The 18,649-nt window shown below is 38.1% G+C and overlaps 2 protein-coding genes across 3 annotated transcripts; both read right to left on the reverse strand.

The window, feature by feature from the left end:
* Nucleotides 1-478: 478 nt before the first annotated feature.
* LOC131310431 (small ribosomal subunit protein uS4y-like) lies at nt 479-3,565 on the reverse strand. Its single transcript, XM_058337435.1, has 3 exons — nt 3,404-3,565; nt 1,538-1,919; nt 479-894 (listed from the first exon to the last, which is right to left on the reverse strand). The coding sequence occupies exons 1-3, from the start codon at nt 3,429-3,431 to the stop codon at nt 711-713; spliced, it is 594 nt and encodes a 197-aa protein (XP_058193418.1). The 5' UTR covers nt 3,432-3,565; the 3' UTR covers nt 479-710.
* A 1,602-nt stretch (nt 3,566-5,167) lies between these two features.
* On the reverse strand, nt 5,168-13,163 carry LOC131310428 (protein GAMETE CELL DEFECTIVE 1, mitochondrial). 2 transcript variants are annotated; one of them, XM_058337430.1, is made up of 3 exons: nt 12,505-13,163; nt 6,772-6,961; nt 5,168-5,755 (listed from the first exon to the last, which is right to left on the reverse strand). In XM_058337430.1, the coding sequence occupies exons 1-3, from the start codon at nt 13,035-13,037 to the stop codon at nt 5,678-5,680; spliced, it is 801 nt and encodes a 266-aa protein (XP_058193413.1). In that variant the 5' UTR covers nt 13,038-13,163; the 3' UTR covers nt 5,168-5,677. The 2 variants fall into 2 exon arrangements, with proteins under 2 accessions (XP_058193413.1, XP_058193412.1); XM_058337429.1 differs by having other exon boundaries at nt 5,168-5,744; nt 12,505-13,159.
* Nucleotides 13,164-18,649: the final 5,486 nt, after the last annotated feature.

The following is an 18,649-nucleotide window of genomic DNA, read 5'->3' on the forward strand; positions in this document are numbered from 1 at the left end:
GGCTCATTTTGTACCAAAGGAGAAAACATAGTCCATTTGAAAGTTAAAACCGAGTTGGTTTTCCCTTTTAACACCTTTCATCAAGCTTAACCACCGATACTCCTAAGTTTCTACTAGTATTTTCTTGCTAATCAAAAACCTGCCGAAGAGGAGCTGACCGCTTTAACCACCTCCACAAACGTGACCATGAATTCCAGATCCGCGGCAAATCCTGGAAAGGATCAGTCATTCTACTGCAGTGCAAAAATTCTCTCACAGATACCAGATTCATAGAGCTACTACAGCGGATTGACATTGCCAAGTTGAAAAATGGTATGCATCGTCAGCTTCCAATATCACAAAGCAAAAGGCCAATATAGACAGCTTAATCAATCGGTTCCTATGATACTTCACCAACATACGGCATATGACTGAGCCCATAAGATTAACTGTGTGAAAAACCAAACTGCCTCAACTTCAACTCATCCACAGAAGCCAATTTACTACTGAATCTTCCATAATATATCACCACCACTCGAAATGAGACAAACAAATATATTCCAAGGGACAGTCAAGAAAGCATAAGCATAAACGCATTCAAAACTTCCTACAACGAAGGTTCTCAAAATCACTGTCTGCTGTTTAGGCTTAAGTAGTAAACTAGTTAATGTGAAAAAACACAAGGTCACGCTTGCTAATGCTGCAACAAAAACCTACATGGATGCAAGGCCTCACTCTTCGTCTTCTTCATCTCCGTCACCACCAGCAGCCTTCTTAGCAGCAGCCTTCATGTTCTTTCGCTTGACTCTACCTGGACGTCCACCACCAAGAGGACTTGTCAACGAGAAATCAATGTGCTTCTGGGAATCCAGCCTCACCATGAAGGAGGGAACATTGACCACCTGCCTCCCAACCCTGCAATAGCAAAATAACCTTGCATATAATGTCCTAATTTTTAGTTTAAGAAATTTGATTGAATGGGTAAATTTGAGTTGCTCAGCCCTGAAAAGCTAATGTAGTCTTGGGCTAATGCACTCAAGACTCGAGAGTTAAGACTTCAAGCATATGAAAACAAGAGTAATTCAATGTGAAAAAACTATCCCACTATTGTGCAAAAATGCAACAGCCAAAACTAGCAAACTAAAATTGTAAAGTCCAATTTTCATCATATAAAACATATATTCTGCCTACCATACTTGTCCAGAATATACAAAACTAGTACTATTTATACACAATGGTGAAGCTCTGCTCGTCCAAAAATCGGATTCAGATCATATTTACTAGGGCAACAAATAACTCAACCAAATTTTTCTACATGTATTCTGCCCAGCACACTCCCAAGACATAAAAAGGATTTTAGCACACGTTTATGGTCCTTGAAAATCAGATTTAGATCAAATTTAATAGGCCTAATGAACTTCAACACCACCATATCTTACAGAGATAAACCAACATGCAAGTAAATAGAGCATAAATTTCAAAAATTGTACGAAAACTTTTCTGGTTCACTCAATTCATTGTCAACAGAAAACTTTTCAAATAAGCTGCACCAACATACCTGATATGCCTCTGCCTGATTAGCACTCTGGCATGGTGAATTGACTTCGCCATACCTGTCTTGAAAACAAGAGTCTGGAGGCGACGCTCGAGGAAGTTCTCCACAGTGAGGGCCAACACATAATCAAGCTTGTTCTGGCTCTCATCAAGCAGACCATACCTGTTCATCCTCCTCAAAAGGGCTTCACCCTCGAAAATTCTGCGGGAATTCTTCTCATCAAGGGTAAGAAGCATTCTTGCAGCATTACGGATGCGGCTCAAAGCATATTGAACCCTCCACAGCTCCCTCTTGCAGCGGAGCCCATACTCTCCCACTAGCTTCAGCTCAGCATCTAATCGCTCCTTCTCATAGGGGCGACGAGGTTTCTTAAAAGTCTTCCCATCTGTAATTAATAGTCGGTTTAGTTCGCAAATTCAACATGGACAAGAAAAAATATATTTTACATACACACTAAAAAAAACACAGTTCATCACAAATAAAAGCTAAAGCCAAAAGGCTTCACCACAGCATCCAATCACTCCTTAGAGGGACAAAAAGATTTCCTAAGAGTTTTTCCATTAAAAATTTAACTAGGAATAAAGAAAACCATCTACTTTGACATAGTTGCAAAAATAAATATAGATCAGATTACCAAAACCTAAAAGATTAAAAGCATTGAAGCTTCAATTACGCATCCAATCGCTCATTCTCATAATACCAGCGATATTTATCAAAGGTTTTTGCATCTCAGAACCATTATTTAAGTTTAGGAATTTGACTTGAAAAATGAAGGAAAACAAAGGAAACATCCAGTTGGTCTGTTAATGTTTAGAGGTGTACTGAAAGCCTGAGACCATCTCCAACACCACTAGGTATTTTTTAGCCAGGCTTCACAAAAAAAAATTATAATTTCTTATCTTTGCATAGAAATTCTTTTGATATGTGCCCAACAGTCTTCGTTTTGGCGATCATTTCAAAATCTAATCTTTTTCCAATTTACATTGCCGGGAGAGAGAAACTGGGTCTCAGTAATTGTTATTTGTTTTCAGATACCCTCAAACAATGCCAGATGCCGGAATTTGATATAGATGGAGCCAAATGCAACACTACTTCGAGATTGGAGGAATTGTGGTAAAAAAATATCCGCTTTAAAGGAGCTAAAGTAAAATTATCAAGATACTGAGGGGCCAAAACACTAAATTTTACCTACCAAACAATCTACACATGTAGAATGAGAAATTACTCAAAAGTTTGGGGGTGCCATGGCCCCCGCCCGCACCACCCTCCGTCCGCCACAAGTGACAAATGACTAGCTAGATCCAACTAGCTGAAAAGGGAATTGGCAATATGCATAGCTGTTCACCTAGCTTGTCAAAGGCACATATTGGCCACACTCAGGCTGCATAAAATGCCTAACACGACGTTTTCTAGCCCTTCTACGCCGAGTTAACTAAACCAGTAAAAGTTGTATGACAACTCGGTGGATTCATTCTTTGTTTGGTTGACGAGATAGCATTAACAGGACTGAGATCATAATAAGTGTTCTTTCATCTAGAAATATCACCAATGGATTTCAGTTTTTTTCCTTATCTCAGTTCAAATAAACGTTCAGATCAATCATACTTTCGAGCTAATAAACCTACATGAACTAAAGAACAAAAAGATTGATGCAAATAAACGATCAGATTTTCGATCTTATAACCCTACACGAATCAAAAGGGCAAAAAAAAAAAAAAACAAACAAACAAACTGAGATAGTAATACGTTCTCTGAACTAAAAACATAAACGATGCAACTTAGGGTTTTTGTTTAACAAGTACAAATACAGCATCAAATCGCGCTTATTACAAAAACACATAAACAGATTTGTGTATACGGAAGACTTACAGTTGCGATAGTAGTTGACGTGCACCATGTCTGCCGGAGGCTATGGAAATGCAAAAGGAAAACTTCTCGGGAGAGAGAGAGAGAGGGAGAGACGACGCGAGTGTGAAGAGAGACGATTATATACCGCCTCTATTATCTTTTCGAGCGAAACCCTAACAGGCCTTGACGAGGCTTTAGGGCAATGGGGAAGTGGCCCATTAGCATATGGGCTTCTGGTGAAAGTTTGGGCTGAGGGCATAGCCCAGCCAGTAAACTTGATTTTCTTTTCTTTTCTTTTCTTTTTTATTGTTTAAGAGGAAGAAAAAAAGAGTTAAAAGTTGATTTGAATATAAGGTAGGTTATTTCTACTATCTTCCTTTCATTCATTCACATTTTCTCTTCTTCTTCTTTTTTTTTGTAATTGTTGCAATTTATAAACTGGCTTTCAATTTCTTTTCTGTTCAACTTTATGTAAACTTATTTATCGCAACTTCTGCTTTTACTTATTATAATTAAAACTCAATTTTTAATGCTTTTGATTATTTTTCTTTCAGCAAGAGTTACACAGCCAATGATTCAAACTACAATTAGAAGAGCTCTTTTTTGAAGTTGACATTAGATATATGTGTGTGTACAATATCAGCGGAGCGAAAAGTTATTTAGATGCCAATTTTTCGTATTCTTTTAAATATATGAATACTTTCTTATGGCTAAAATATCAAATTTTGACCTTAACGACCTATAATTACAGCATTACTCTACCTATCTAACCCAACCGAATAACAAAACTGAATAATTTACTCCACCACTTCTATATAAACAAACAAACAATTATTGAAAAGCCATCTCCCACTTAAGTATTTGCATAATTTTACCTACCTTTTTCCTCCTTTTCTCCCATCTTTCCTCCCTTTCTCTTCTATTCCTTGTTTCCCTTGTCTAACCCAGCTCCAACCACCTTTGCTCTCTTTGAAGTTCTATCACGGTGAACATGAAAATGAAACAATCTATATGTCTATACATTTATAGCTACCAATCCCTGCTGGAAGAGACAAAACCCCTGGGAAATGCGTCTGAACAAATCTCACGTCTCTCTCTCTCTCTCTCTCTCTCTCTCTCTCTCTCTCGTCTTGTTTCATTTTTATCTTGTATTACTCACCCCTTGGCCCTTCGGTGAAAGTGTATCCATGAAACACTTGTCCCATGGTTTTTTCCTAACCCTTTTTTTTTTTTCCCCGACAAGGTGTGTCTAGGCCAGCTTATACGCATCTCAACTGATCTCCTCCCCAGTCCCCCGAAAATAAAATGGCTGGGGGAGGAAAGGTTCCCTTTTTTTAGTCTACTCCTAGGAACAAATCCAGTAGAGAGTGTGGGGCCTATAGCTCAAAAGATTAGAGCATGTGGCTACGAACCACGGTGTCCAGTGAGAGGCAATCATTCACACCAAGACTAGAAAATTCATAAGAAATTACTTTCTTGCGATCTAACCTCAAGAATCAAACCCCCATCAATTATGTAAGTAAGCAAACTTACCAACCAACTGGACTAACCCTTGATCCCCTAATAAAGGCGTAGGTGCACTTGTAATCATATAGTGGTACAGAAGTCAAAGATATTCTTAAAATTATGCCCACCTGCGGGCAATGGATGCAGAATCACATAGTATGTACTAAATTGATCATAAGAGTACATTCTTGGGAAATATCTCCAAAATCTAGGTCGGGTATTACATTGACCTAATTATCCTTCCCTTTTTTGGACTGCCATTTATTGGATGACGTGGGAAAACAGTAAGAATTGGTGGTATTTCTAATTCTGATGGCATGTTGGACAGTGCCAATCATCTGCCAAAATAGGATAGTTATATCTGTCAATAAATTTATCTTATTTGGAAGGCTTGTCTCCCTTAACCAAGTACACCAATATCCAGAGTGAAACCAAGATAAATATGTTCTCCAGCTGCAGGAAGAGATAGACCACACTAATGCATCAGACATGACATAGTTACATGTGTGGAAGAGAGGGTATGGAGGAGAAGAAAATTTGAGGAGCTATTTTCGGTATTGCGATACTGATTAAGAATCAAGAGACCAAAAATTGCCACAAAATATGATACATAACACGCAGCATCCCCTCTGCGTCTCTGAATACATGATCACCTCCGCTTATGTGACATGACTCTGCTTGCAATAGGTATCTTTTCTTCCTTGAATGGTTGAGTTGAGGCATCAGAGAGACTCGGTAACCTTGAAACACTACCCTTCCCTTTCCTGGCATTTGGTCCAATCTCCTCTATCATATATTTCCAGCCATCAATAGGCCTCCTCCGGCTAAAAATATGAGTCTTGATAAAACTTGCAATCTGCATTCCAGCTTACAGAAACAAACGTATTATATGAAACTACCATGACTAGATCAGAAACTGCATACATTTCCATGGAATAATTTGGAAAGCTTTGCAGACAAGGAGGAGTATAGCAAAATCTGAATGCAGACGCCCATTAAAAATGAGGATCAAGTTTTAAAATCTTCTCGCATGCTAATGATGATCCTTCACTGAATCCCTTTTTACTTTTCTTACATTTAGACTACATTAAAGACTTTCAGGTGACATTAGCCCCTTCGCTCTTTGATTTGTGTTTACTTTCTCAATCTTCCCTATATGGAGCACATCTGCGGGCTCAAATCAATCTCTTTCTAGGGCTAAAGCTTCGGCTAATCTTCCGGATTTTCAAGAATACATTCTGAAGCCAATGCCTCCTTTCCTTTCAACCACTTGGTGGCAGCATCGTTGAAGAAGTTCGGATATTTGAGTGCTTTGGATTATGGTCTTTTATTCATGATGCTGCACTAGCAACCTTCTTCCATGTGCTTACGTTTTGCATTTTGTTTATGTTCATCGTTCTTGTATGCTCTTGGACCCTTGTCTTGTTTGTAAGCACTTTCTTTTATTTTCAGACTGGTAACTGAACACTATGTATCCTTTTCATTTAGTTTTAAGTCATCTATCTTTAAGAATTGGTAGATTTTTGTTGTGTATTTATCTCTATTATCGATTATGTAGATGTTTGTGGAAAAGAGTTTACAAGTTAAACTTCAACTGGGTTTTATGCTATTAGTATCAAGTAAATTGATCAGAGTCCAAACAACAATTCCAAGTGCCACATACCAACAGACATGCTAGGATGACTAGGCCTATCATTTCAGTTAACTTTATTGTGACATTGACCAATGACTCAATGCAGTTAATAATTTGGGGAACCTGAATTGCAGACTGTATCCTTCTTCATTGCATGCTTATCAACATTGCAAGTTTTTATCATACAAGGAACTATGTGCTCCTATGGACATGTGCATATGGCAATGAGATGCAAATGACTATGACAAACCTGGAATTTGCTGAATGCAATCCGGCGCTCAAATTCTTGGATAAGAATGTCTTCTTCCCTTTGCGACATCTCCCAGACACTCCCATCTTGAGCTTTTGCTGTTGTTTCCCAACCATCAGGCTTGTTTTTGAACTCAGAAGAACTTGGGATTTTCGTGTTGTTCAAGTCATTGTTGGGAGAGTCAAAAATCCTGCATTTTTAATCAAGCAAGAAATAGAGGTTATTAAAAATAAACAAAGGAAAAAAGCTAGAAAGAATACAAACCTTTTAGCTAATTATATAACTAGGATACCTACTGGTTTCAAAAGAATGTTACCGGTTGGAAAAGGATGTTAAGACATGATTACCAGGCATCTGAACCTACACATGATTACAGGCTTGCATCACATTATGATGTACATAAAGCTACATGAATCGGAATTCGGAACTCTTGTGGCATACATATACACAATTAATAATGCAGGACATCTTGCTAGGCATCTGAACCTACACATGAATAAGGGCATGCATCACATTATGATGTACATAAAGTTGCATGAATCGGGATTTGGAACTCTTGTGACACACATACAGCTGATTAATGACACAGGACATTAGGACATCTTACCAGGCATCTGAAATGACACGAAGTTTAATCAATTTATCTTGTTTGAGACACCAACTAAGGCACCTCTGTACTACCAATACTATTTGAGTTATTTTCCAAGCATTTGAAAACGATAGCCCTATGCTCCCAGTACGTGTTCATGGCATAATAACGGCAACCTTGTTCATATTCTCCTAGGTCATGTGTAGGAAAGCTGAGAATATGTTAATGGTTCATTCACACATCACACAACTAAGTACCAATAATGATAAACAAAAGCTGAAATGATATGCATTCGTCTATAGGAAGCAGAAGGAATCTATCATACACAAATTAATTGCACTAACAAACAGTATCTGTTACTATTTGTGAGATTCAGGTATTTCTAAGCCGAAGATACAAGAACTCCACGTTTCATGTGATACTTGAACCACACATGAACTTGGAGCAAGAAAAGGAATGCATGTGAGAGCAAAGATAGACACAAGGTGGCATGGCTGGAAGCAACCCCACCCCAAACTTGACAAAAACACATTCTTAGGGCAATATCATTTGTCAATATTTTCTAACTTTTGGCTTGCCCACTAAGATTCTTCAAAAGTTTGATGCCTGCCCCTACCTACGCTTATTTACAAGTTATATTGGTTTTATGTACATCTTCCACAGTCGAGCTATAATCCAGCCTACGTCCTTGTTTGGGACGTGGTTCTTTTTTTCTTCTCTTTTTGTTTTTCTGTACTTTTTTCCGCATAACTCGCAGGTGCTGCAGCTAGTAGATAAAACTAATAACTGTCAACATACTTATAGGGTGTACCTTCCAAAATGTGAACCCATCGAAGGCCTTTGAATTGAATCACCTATGACTTATTGATTAAACATATCATGACTATACTTGCACTATAACATGTGAGCTGTAGTGCTGTACTTCAAAAATCCATATAGCAGAAGGTCCAACATTATATGCATTAGAGCATCTCCAGCCCTTGACTCAGAACCAACATCCGTCCAAAAATCTCCTAAAACTCACTCCAATCCTCTTTTTCCATAGAATAGACGGTACTCTATCATACGCAAATTACTTGCACTAACAATATCTCCCACTATACGTGAAATCAATTTTCTTAGCCTAGGATACAAGACTCCACGTTTCATGTGATACTTTAACTACACATGAATTTGGCACAAGAAAGTGAGAACATAATCATAGACAGACACAAGGGGGCATGGCTGGAAGCAACCCCCACCCCAAACTTGAAAATAACAAAACACATTATTATGGCAATATCAGTTGTGAATGTTTTCAAATTTTTTGTTTGCATGCTAAGTTTCTTCAAAAGATTGATGCCAGCCCCTTCCTACGCCCATTTACAAACTATTTTGGTTATATGTACATCTTCCACCGTCAAGTTATAATCCTGCCTCCATCCTTGTTTGGGAACGTGCGGACGTGGTTCCTATTTTCCTCTCTTTCTTTTTTTCTTTTTGTCGATAGCGTAAACTTTTTCCACATAGCTCATTGGTGCTGCAGCTACTAGATAAAACTGATGGTTGTCACCTTATTTACAAGGTATACCTTCCAAAATGACAATATATTGAAGGCCTTGCAATTGAATTACCGATGATTTATTGTTAAACATATCATGACTATACTTGCACCATATGTTGAGAGCATTACTTCGAAAATCCATGTAACACAAAGTCCAACAATATATGGACTACAACATCTCCAGCCCTTGACTCAAAACAAAAATCCGAGTAAAAATCTCCCAAACTCACTCCAATTCTTAGAGTCAAATCAATATCAGAACAAGATTCACTCAAGTTTTTAAGCAAATTTCTACTCAAATCAAGCAAGACTCGAAACTTCTATTTGAAATCTTACCTCCTCCTCAAATTTACAACGATGCCTAGTCTCCATTGGAGTCCTTCATGCCAAATGAAGTTTCTACTCGCCGAGTCTCCATTGGTGTGCTTCATACCAAATGTAAGTTTCTACTCATTTTTTTCTCATAGTTTTTCAAATTTACTACTTTGCCTTTGCTCCATTAAAGTGCTTCATCCAAAAAGTTTATATTCGGGGGACACAGCTGGGACACGCACAGGACACGGTTGGGGATATGGCAGGAGTATATGTGTAATTATTTTTTAATTTTTGGGGGGTTAAATATGTTATTACTGTAAACATTGGGGCTGATAGTGTAATTAAGTTCATAAAGATAGCTTGTTTTAGAGCATTGAAACCCTAGATCTGTCGATCTTCAGGTTCCACTCTCTTCCCCAATCATCTGGTTGTATGTCAGTATATATATGTCTTCTATATTTCAGTATATATATAGGGCCGTGTCCCCCGCTGTGTCCGTGTCCCCATTATTTTAGAATTCCCGCGTTCCGTGTCCGTGGTACATAGCCTTCTGGTTTCAAAAGCATGTTATCGGTTGGAAAAGGAGGTTAATACATGATTACAAGGCATCTGAACCTACACATGATTAAGGTGCATCACATTATGAGGTACATAGAGTTACATGAATCGGAATTCAGAACTCTTGTGACATTCGTGTACCCAATTAATAATGCAGGACATCAGGACATCTTACTAGATATCTGAACCTATACATGAATAAGGTCATGCATCACATTATGATGTACATAAAGTTACATGAAATAATATATGACTACAGATAAACGAAATAAGAAATGATAACCATTTGCATATAGGAAGCCGAAGGAATCTATCAAACACAAATTAATTGTACTAAAAAACAGAAGTTGTCGCTATATGTGAAATCCGGGTATTTTCTTAGCCAAAGACACAAGACTTCGCGTTTGATGTGATACTTGAACCACACATGAATTTGGATCAAGAAAAGGAATGCATGTTAAACACACAAGGGGGGATGGCTGGAAGCAACCCCACCCCAAACTTGACAAAAACACATAAGTTATGAATATTTTGAATCTTCTGGTTTGCCTACCAAGATTCTTCAAAAGTTTGAAAAAATAATCCTGCCGCTGTCCTTGTTTAGCACGCATGGACGTGGGTTTTTTTTTTCCCTCTTGATAGCTCAAACTATTTTTACATAACTCGCTGGTGCTGCAGCTATCGATGGGCGTTCTTGAATTACTACCTATTCGCAACAAGACAAAACCCACATCGTCCAGAATTACTACCCTATCCACGACCCCACCTTCAACAGAATCTATTTGCTGTGAGAAGAAAAGGCCATCAAATTGTATTTCCCTGGTTTCCGACCCCAAATGGAATTGTTGGTTCAATGTGATTTGTCTTCATATTCCCAAGCCAATATTATCCTGTGGAACCCTGCCAAAGCCCAAATACTAAATGTACGAGCAGGGATGGGTAGGGTCATGCATCCTATACCGTTTAAAGTGGCAAGAACGCCCAGCTCCCCATTCCAATTGATTACATTGTGCCAACCTATAGCTCGATCTTACATAGCATCCAGTGGGGGCAATTCCTCGAACACCTCGTTCAAGGTATCAAAGCGAAAGATACGACGCCCTCTGGTACCATACACAAACCAGTGAGGTTCTTCGTTGACGAATGTGCAAGGCTCACGGTACACGGACTCAAAGGGAACCTCAGCCCAAATTGTTCGCCAAGAATCAGTAGTTAGAGAGTACACCTGTACTCGAGGACAAATCTTACAATCTATTTTAAACATCAGAACTCGTATACAATTTTGTAATCGTTTTTGTAGCAGAACCATATGCGATCAGAATCCAAAAGATTGTGGAGTTTGATCGTCAGGACTGGGTATGTTCCTGACCTCTGCAGTGGCAGGGTTCCATAGGATGATATTGTTGGTACAGGGCTTGGAAATATGAAAACAAACCAGACCGTTAATGGAAACAACTATTTCCAGTTGGGATCGGAAACCACGAAAATCCTTCTTGTCGCAGCAAATAGATTCTGTTGAAGGTGGGGTCGTGGATAGGGTAGTAATTCTGGACAATGTGGGTTTCGTCTTGGTCGGGGAATTAGGGTTGAGAGTAGTACGATTGATGTGTGATTTAAAGAATCCTGAATGATGTGTTGATCCTTTGCATGGTATTCTTACCAACTTAAATAGGCAGTTTGTAGGATTTGGTAGACTAGGTGAGTTTTGCGTAGACTAGGTAAACCTTCCAAAATGTCGACCTATTGAATGCATTTCAACTGAATTACCAATGATTTATTGGTTCAACACATCATGACTATACTTGCACCATAAAAGGTGAGCTATAATTAAAAAATCGTTAACACAAAGTCCATCATTATACGTGTTAGAGTATCTCCATCTTTAACTTAAAACCATAATCTTAGTAAAAATCTCCCAAAACTCTTAACTCATTCTAGTCCTCCACTCAAATCTATATCAAATTGAGTCGTCTAACATTATTGAGTAAATTTTCACTCAAATAAATGGGACTCAAATTTTTCGTCAAAATTTGACCTCCTCCTCAAATTTACAACTATGCCTAGTCTCCATTGGAGTCCTCCATACCAAATGAAGTCTTTACTCGCCTAGGCTCCATTGGCGTGCTTCATACCAAATTAAGTTTCTACTCATTTTTTTCTTATTGCTCCTCAAATTCACAACTTTGCCTATGCTCCATTGAAGAGCTTCATACCAAAAAGTTTATACTCACCAGAAATGCACTTAGAACATACATAGCCATGAATATGGGAGCGTTTTTGCTAAACTAAATGGACAACAGGCCATGTTTTCACGGATATCTAGGCATGTCATTCTCCTCACATACATCAACTACACTTGAATATTTCCCTTAGCTGTAGACTGTAGTCCAATAATTAGGGGTATAAACAAGCCAAGCCAAGCTTCGTAGTACTCAAGCTCCTAAAACTCGAGCTCGAGCTCGGCCCTAAATGAGCCGAGCCTGACTAATTTAATCTTTAAACGAGCAAAGCCAATATAAACGAGCCAGAGCCAGTACAAACGAGCCGGGATTTTGAGTGTCAAGCTTGGCTCGTTTAGTAAACGAGCCTAAACCTCCTCGATTATTAAACAAACCGAGCCGAGTCGAGCCACGAGCTGTTCGCGATCAATTCGGTTCGTTTGTAGCCCCACCAATAATATAGCCGAAACGCACCTTAAATATGGATGAGAGAGGAAAGGAAGACATACTCAGAGCAACTATCAAGCAAACTCTCAATCCCACCTCCACCGCCGAACCCATCCCCCAACTTATCCTCCTCTTGCTTCTCAATCTCCTTAACCCACAACCCGGCATGAATCCTCTGCTTCTGCACCCTATAATCCCTCTTTATGCTCTCCAAACAGTACAGCGAACTCTTCTCCATCTCCTTCAACTTCTCTTCCTTCTCCTGCCGTTGCTGGGTCTTCGGGCTCTTCCTCCTCTGCTCCCAGTTATCCGTCATGTCCTCCACGAACGCCTTCGTCTCGGCGTCCACGTCAGTCGCGGCGGCGGCGGGAGGGGTGTGGGGGAGGGAGAAGTTGACGTCGGACTCCCACGGGGCCCGGTTTTGGCCGGAGAGGTCGTCCGGGAGCCAGGCGGACTCCCAGGCGTCGTTCCACTCGTCGTTGGCGGTGGTGGTGGGTTTGGTAGAGAGTGGGCGGAGGAGGGCGGTGGTGGTGGAGGTGGCGGGGTGTGAGAGGGAAGTGAGGATTGTGTATGGGAATCTACGCATTGGGTTCATCGTTTATGCCTTTATGGAAATGGGTAAATTTGCTCGGAGCTTTGGGAAGGGTTTGGAGAAGAACTGCGAAGGGAGAGACTGATCAAGAAAGTCGCTTTTTTCAGTATGGCTGGGCATATGAGGCCCGCGTTACGTGAGATGGTGTTACAAATAAATAATTGTTGCCATAATGTAAGAAATGGTTACAAACAATTGTTGCATAAAATATTTTTCGAGGTGTTAAAAATAATTATTACATGAGAGAGCGTCACAAATCATCGTTGCATAAAAGATTTTTCCGGCTCAAGGGTTTGTTAGGTAAAAAAATAAGCTTGAATATTGTTGGGAGGGCTTTCAAATCACATCAAACAAGCTAAATCCAATTAATGTTATGATCCTTTGACTTGGGATCTAAAAATAATTCGTGATCGGCTCGATTAAAACTGTTTAATAGTAAATTTACTCATGTAGTTTGAGCATCAATTTTTTCAGCTCGATTAAAACTGTTTGATAGTAAATTTACTCATGTAGTTTGAGCATCAATTTTTTGACTCGTTCAACTTGTTTCATTCGGTTTGTTTATTGTCCTAAATGTGCTCCGGCCTTATTTTTTTACTCGTTCAACTTGTTTCATTCGGTTTGTTTATTGGTCCTAGATGTACTCCGACCTTACTTAAGAGTTGGCCCTTGGTTTTTCCTTCGTAATAATTCTATAGACCCCGACAAAATTTCTCAAAAATGTCCCCTAAATTAAAATTAACAATTGAGGTTTACTTTAATAAGGGAAATTTTTATAAATGGTCCCTCTAGTTTGCATGAATTTTCATTTTCGTCACTCTAGTATCAATTGTGTTACTTTTAGTCCTATAATTTGCATTCTGTCTCAATTTCGTCCCTCTCGCTTACGGCGTTAATGAAACAAACGGAATTGAAGGACAAAATTGTCATTTCTCCTCACAGAGTGACTAAATTGAGATTTCATGCAAATTCGAAAAACAACGCTTATGTTAATTGTCTTGGTCTTGTATTTTTTTTTCAACTGAATTTTCACTATCGTTATTTTTTTTATCACATGATTAAAAAGAAAAAGTTGTTCAGTAGTATTTAGAAATCTTGTAATTGTGTTTAATTAAGCAATAAAACACTATTAAATATTAAGAGATCAAATACATTAAAATATGGATATAAGTGTATTTATTTTGGGACTTACTCATAAGATCACTCATATAACAAATAAACACGGATTTTAAACATTTTTTTATTGGGTGAAAAAATAAGAAGATTATAAGAACATGATACAAAGACATTAGCTAAGGGGTTGATTTGTGCATTTTCTAATATTTTTGTAATGTGTAATGAAATATAAATTTTTCAATATAGTTTGATTACCCAATAAAAAATAATTCTGTTGTCAAATACATTACTTATTGTCTTTTTTATTTTATTTGAAAAAAACGAAAGTAAAATGTAAAATTTTAAAAATAATCCCTCTGGTTTGCATAAAATTTCAATTTGGTCCCTCTATGAGAGAAAATGACAATTTTGCCCTTCAATTCCGTTTGTTTCATGGACGGCGTTAGAGAGAAGAACGAAATTGAGATGGAATGAAAATTATAAGGTTAAAATTGATACAATTAATAGTAGAAGGACGAAAATAAAAACTCGTACAAACTAGAGAGACCATTTTTAAAAATTTCCCCTTTATTAATTGAGATATACAAAACACTCTGCTAGCATGTGAGACTATTTGAGTCCTTCCCGAACATTTCGTGAGTCTTTCCCAGCCGATGTGGGATTGTTGGATGGCGAAATAAGTACTCCTGACTTTTCAACTTCTTTTTCTTTTTGCGCTCTACAAGTACTTGCATATTTCGTAAGGAGTTAGCTTAAAATATTAAAGTTATGACGATCAAAGTTTCTTAACATCTCCTACTAATGGTCAAATTCTTTTGAAGGTTAGGCTCTGTTTGTTTGGGCATAAAATATTTTATCTATTTTTTGGTATTTAGATGTACAAAAATTGAGAAAAATATTTTACATTAATTGGATGAAATGACTTACCCTTAAATCTTCTATAAGTTATTTTCCGAATTGAACCTATTACCTTCTATTACGTTCTTCACTTCTTCTAAATCTCTTTTGGAACGAACCAGTAAACTAGCTGACTGTTAACGTTAACCAAAAGGCCGAGAACGCTCAGACCATGTGGGACTTTAAATAAAGAGCCCAAAGACAAGAAAGCCAAGAAAGGTACGATTTGTAAGGCTAATAGACCGCTTATTTTATATTAAGTACAACCTCTTTGATTCATTACGATGGAGAAGCCTCCAAATTTCAAAAGTAAAAGGCAATCTCTTGTCATGCAGTGAAGCAATATGGCACCGGGAGTAGATCATGAAGACGAATTAATACAATGTTACCAATAGTTAAAAATTTCCTATTTTATACAACCAGCTTGAGCAAAAAGTTAATACAATGTTACCAACAGATGAAAATTTCCAATTGCAGACACCATATCCAAGAAAAGATGGACATACAACGGGAATGCCATATCAAAGTTTCTTAACATCTCTTACTTAGGGGTGTTCAAGAAAATCGTCCGAACCATAAAACCGGTCCGATCCGGACTGAACCGTCCTATTCGGTCCAGTTCTGCGGTCAGGTTATGGTTCCAAAAAATAAGAACCATTAATTTTGGTTTGGTTTCTGGCTCTCAATTAAAGAACCGTGGTTAGAACCGAGCCGGACCATTTAGAACTAATATATATAATTATATAAAAATAAATATATGTGTAGAGATTGGTCTACTTTTTGAACATGGAAGAAGTTAGTACCGCTAATTTAAGTGATGTTTTGGGCATTAAAACTGTTATTCTTTACTTCAAGACGTGCTGCTATATTTTATAGTTTATGATATAGGTTTAATTTTAGTCCTTTTCATAGTTTATGATATAGGTTTAATCTTAGTCCTAAATATAATGGGTCATTAATGTTTTTCTGTCGCTAAATTTAATTATTCCATAAGTGGTTTTGGCTACTTTATTGGTGGTTTTCGTCAATGTTTTTCGGTCAAGTGTCAAGTATTTCGTGAACCATATTGGGTTTTGATTCTTAATAAAATGTCTTTTATTATTTTATGAGTTATTTGATGCTTTAAATTTTTAATTTTATGAGTTTATATTTTGTGAATAAGTGTTTGGACGTTAATTGGATAGAACCGGAACCGAACCAAAACCGGACCGGACCGGTTTTGCGATTTGGTTCTGGTTAGGTTCCATGCATATATTGGTTAGGTTCTGGTTTTCAATTTCCTAGAACTGTTGGAAATGGTCCGGTTGCTGGTTTTCTAGAGAACCGGACCAATCCGGACCGTGTACACCCGTACTCCTACTAATGTCAAATCCTTTTGAAGGTTAGGCTCTGTTTGTTTGGGCATAAAATGTTTTACCTATTTTTTGGTATTTAGATGTACAAAAATTGAGGAAAACATTTTACATGTAAAATATTTTTCATTAATTGGATAAAAAATGACTTACCCTTAAATCTTCCATAAGTTATTTTCCAAAATAAACCCATTACCTTCTATTATAATTCTTATCACTCAATTTCCTCGATCGTTAGTCCTACCCACGTTCAATGTCCTTATTCTCTCCCTCCTTAATTGAATTTAACCACCCCCCTCTCTCTCTCTCTCTCTACGTTATTTTGTAGGTTTTTGAAAATATTTATCATATGTCAACCAAACATTGAAAAGATAAAAGTTTGAAATTTGTTTTCTAAAAACATTTTACATCCAAACAAACGGAGCCTTAAATGTGTCTAACACCTTCAAATTTGATATCCCACAAACTCTCTCTCTCCCGCCAAAGGTTCAGAAGTTTTACAACCTTCACGCCTAAAAATTTACATTTGATAGCTAAAAGGATTGGCTTTAAAATTGGCCGTGGGTAGAAGATTTCCAAATCGACATTAAATTTGTCTCACAAATGGAAAGTAAGCTTGGAGCAAGGAACAATATGAAAAAATCACAAAGGGTGAAACCTTGCCCTTCGTATGCCTCCTGAAAACATAATCACTTGAAAGATACATATCGCAGTTGGCCTAGGGGCCTATACATATTCGCATGTTTAGGTACCAGACGTACAATAGTTATGATCCATGAGAAAAGAAAAGATGTTCTGCAGTATCATTTTGACTGCTCTCTAATTTGTGCAATGTTTAGGATTCTGCCACAGTTTGAATTTCTCTCCGGACTTTTAATTGTGGATCTTTGACGTGGGTAAAAAAGTTTCAGTAAACTGTGTTGTTGTACATACTCGATTGACCCTATCCCAACTGTTAGAGTCGGCTGCATGAATCTTGCTTTTGTCATTCCACTCAATTGATAGTAACGATCGATTTCATTAAAATCACAAGCCGAAATTTCTTCTCTCACTGATTAGGTTATTTTCGGTTTCCCTCTTATCCTACCATTACTTGTAACATGCATAATGTCTCTCTTTTCAATTGGCATACTAATCGGTCCTTGTTATCCATGACCGATTTGTTCACTCCCCGATTTTTCTTCATTTTGTCATTCAACAAGCGCTTCCAGTACTATCTCTCGAATATGGTTATGTCTTCTATCCGGTTTGAAGAACTATCTTTCTCACTTCACTAGTATTTTCAATCATACAAAATAATACCATTAACACTACAATTCCTAGTCAAGACCAGATACAAATGCATTAAAATGATACGGTCAACACAGTTTGTAAATAAGCAAACCGGGGGATGGTGCTATGCGGCTGGTGCACAGCACCGTGTTGTGCACCATCGGAACGGTCAAACACGATTAGTAAATAAGCGAACCGAGGGATGGTGTTGTGCAGCTAGTGCACAGCCCCAAGTTGTGCACCATCCAAGTCGTCCGTTAAGCTTAGTAAGCATTTAGCCTTACTCATGTACCTTAGGTGTGCCTTAACAAACTCCCACAACTTTTGAATGGACAGTCGAGCGTTCAGTTGAAATTTCTCACGGTCAAACGAATTGTGTTTCGCTGCTGTTATAAACTCCTACCCTCTGATTGCGAATCCTCACAAATGAAAGGAAAAGGCTCAAGATGCTTAAATCGACCGTGCTATTTTTAGAAGTTGAATTTATATTCTCCAATGACCTTCCAAGATGGATGGTGGATGCAGGATAAAGAAGTAGTGTTTGGGCTGTATGTGAGAGTTGGAGGAAATTAATCCCGTTAGCACAATTGTATAGAACGGGTTTAATTTCCTCCAATATCTCATCTCCGGCAATGGCACAAGTATTAAAATGCACAACACAAGAGGGGAGCAAGGGAGCGTGTAGATCTCGGTAGGTGAGATCATTTCTCATTTTCTTTTTTGGTAGATAAGCGTACCTTAACCACAAAATGAACATTATAAAACAGGGCAATACATATTCAAAGGGGCTAACCAAGATGATAGAACAGAAAACCACACACACAGAGAGAGAGAGAGAGAGAGAGAGAGAGAGAGAGAGAGAGAGCTAAGCCTAAAATAATCTCTCATGAAACCATGATGCTATTCGAACACCAACGTAACACAAACCCAAAAGGACAGCTAAGCCTGCAGTAATCTCACAACCCACGAAGCTATTCG

The sequence above is a fragment of the Rhododendron vialii genome, chromosome 12a (genome assembly GCF_030253575.1).
Source record: "Rhododendron vialii isolate Sample 1 chromosome 12a, ASM3025357v1".
Lineage (NCBI taxonomy): Eukaryota > Viridiplantae > Streptophyta > Magnoliopsida > Ericales > Ericaceae > Rhododendron > Rhododendron vialii.

What these genes read in the sequence shown, in the direction of transcription:
- LOC131310431 (XM_058337435.1), bottom strand. Translation starts at nt 3,431, where the DNA reads ATGGTGCACGTCAACTACTATCGCAACT. An exon ending in CGTCAACTACTATCGCAACT is followed by an intron (nt 1,920 to 3,403) that starts GTAAGTCTTCCG and finishes TATTAATTACAG; the next exon opens with ATGGGAAGACTTTTAAGAAA. An exon ending in ATCAGGCAGAGGCATATCAG is followed by an intron (nt 895 to 1,537) that starts GTATGTTGGTGC and finishes TTGCTATTGCAG; the next exon opens with GGTTGGGAGGCAGGTGGTCA.
- LOC131310428 (XM_058337429.1), bottom strand. Translation starts at nt 13,037, where the DNA reads ATGAACCCAATGCGTAGATTCCCATACACAATCCTCACTTCCCTCTCA. An exon ending in TTGCTTGATAGTTGCTCTGA is followed by an intron (nt 6,962 to 12,504) that starts GTATGTCTTCCT and finishes TTAAAAATGCAG; the next exon opens with GATTTTTGACTCTCCCAACA. An exon ending in TTGCATTCAGCAAATTCCAG is followed by an intron (nt 5,745 to 6,771) that starts GTTTGTCATAGT and finishes GCTGGAATGCAG; the next exon opens with ATTGCAAGTTTTATCAAGAC.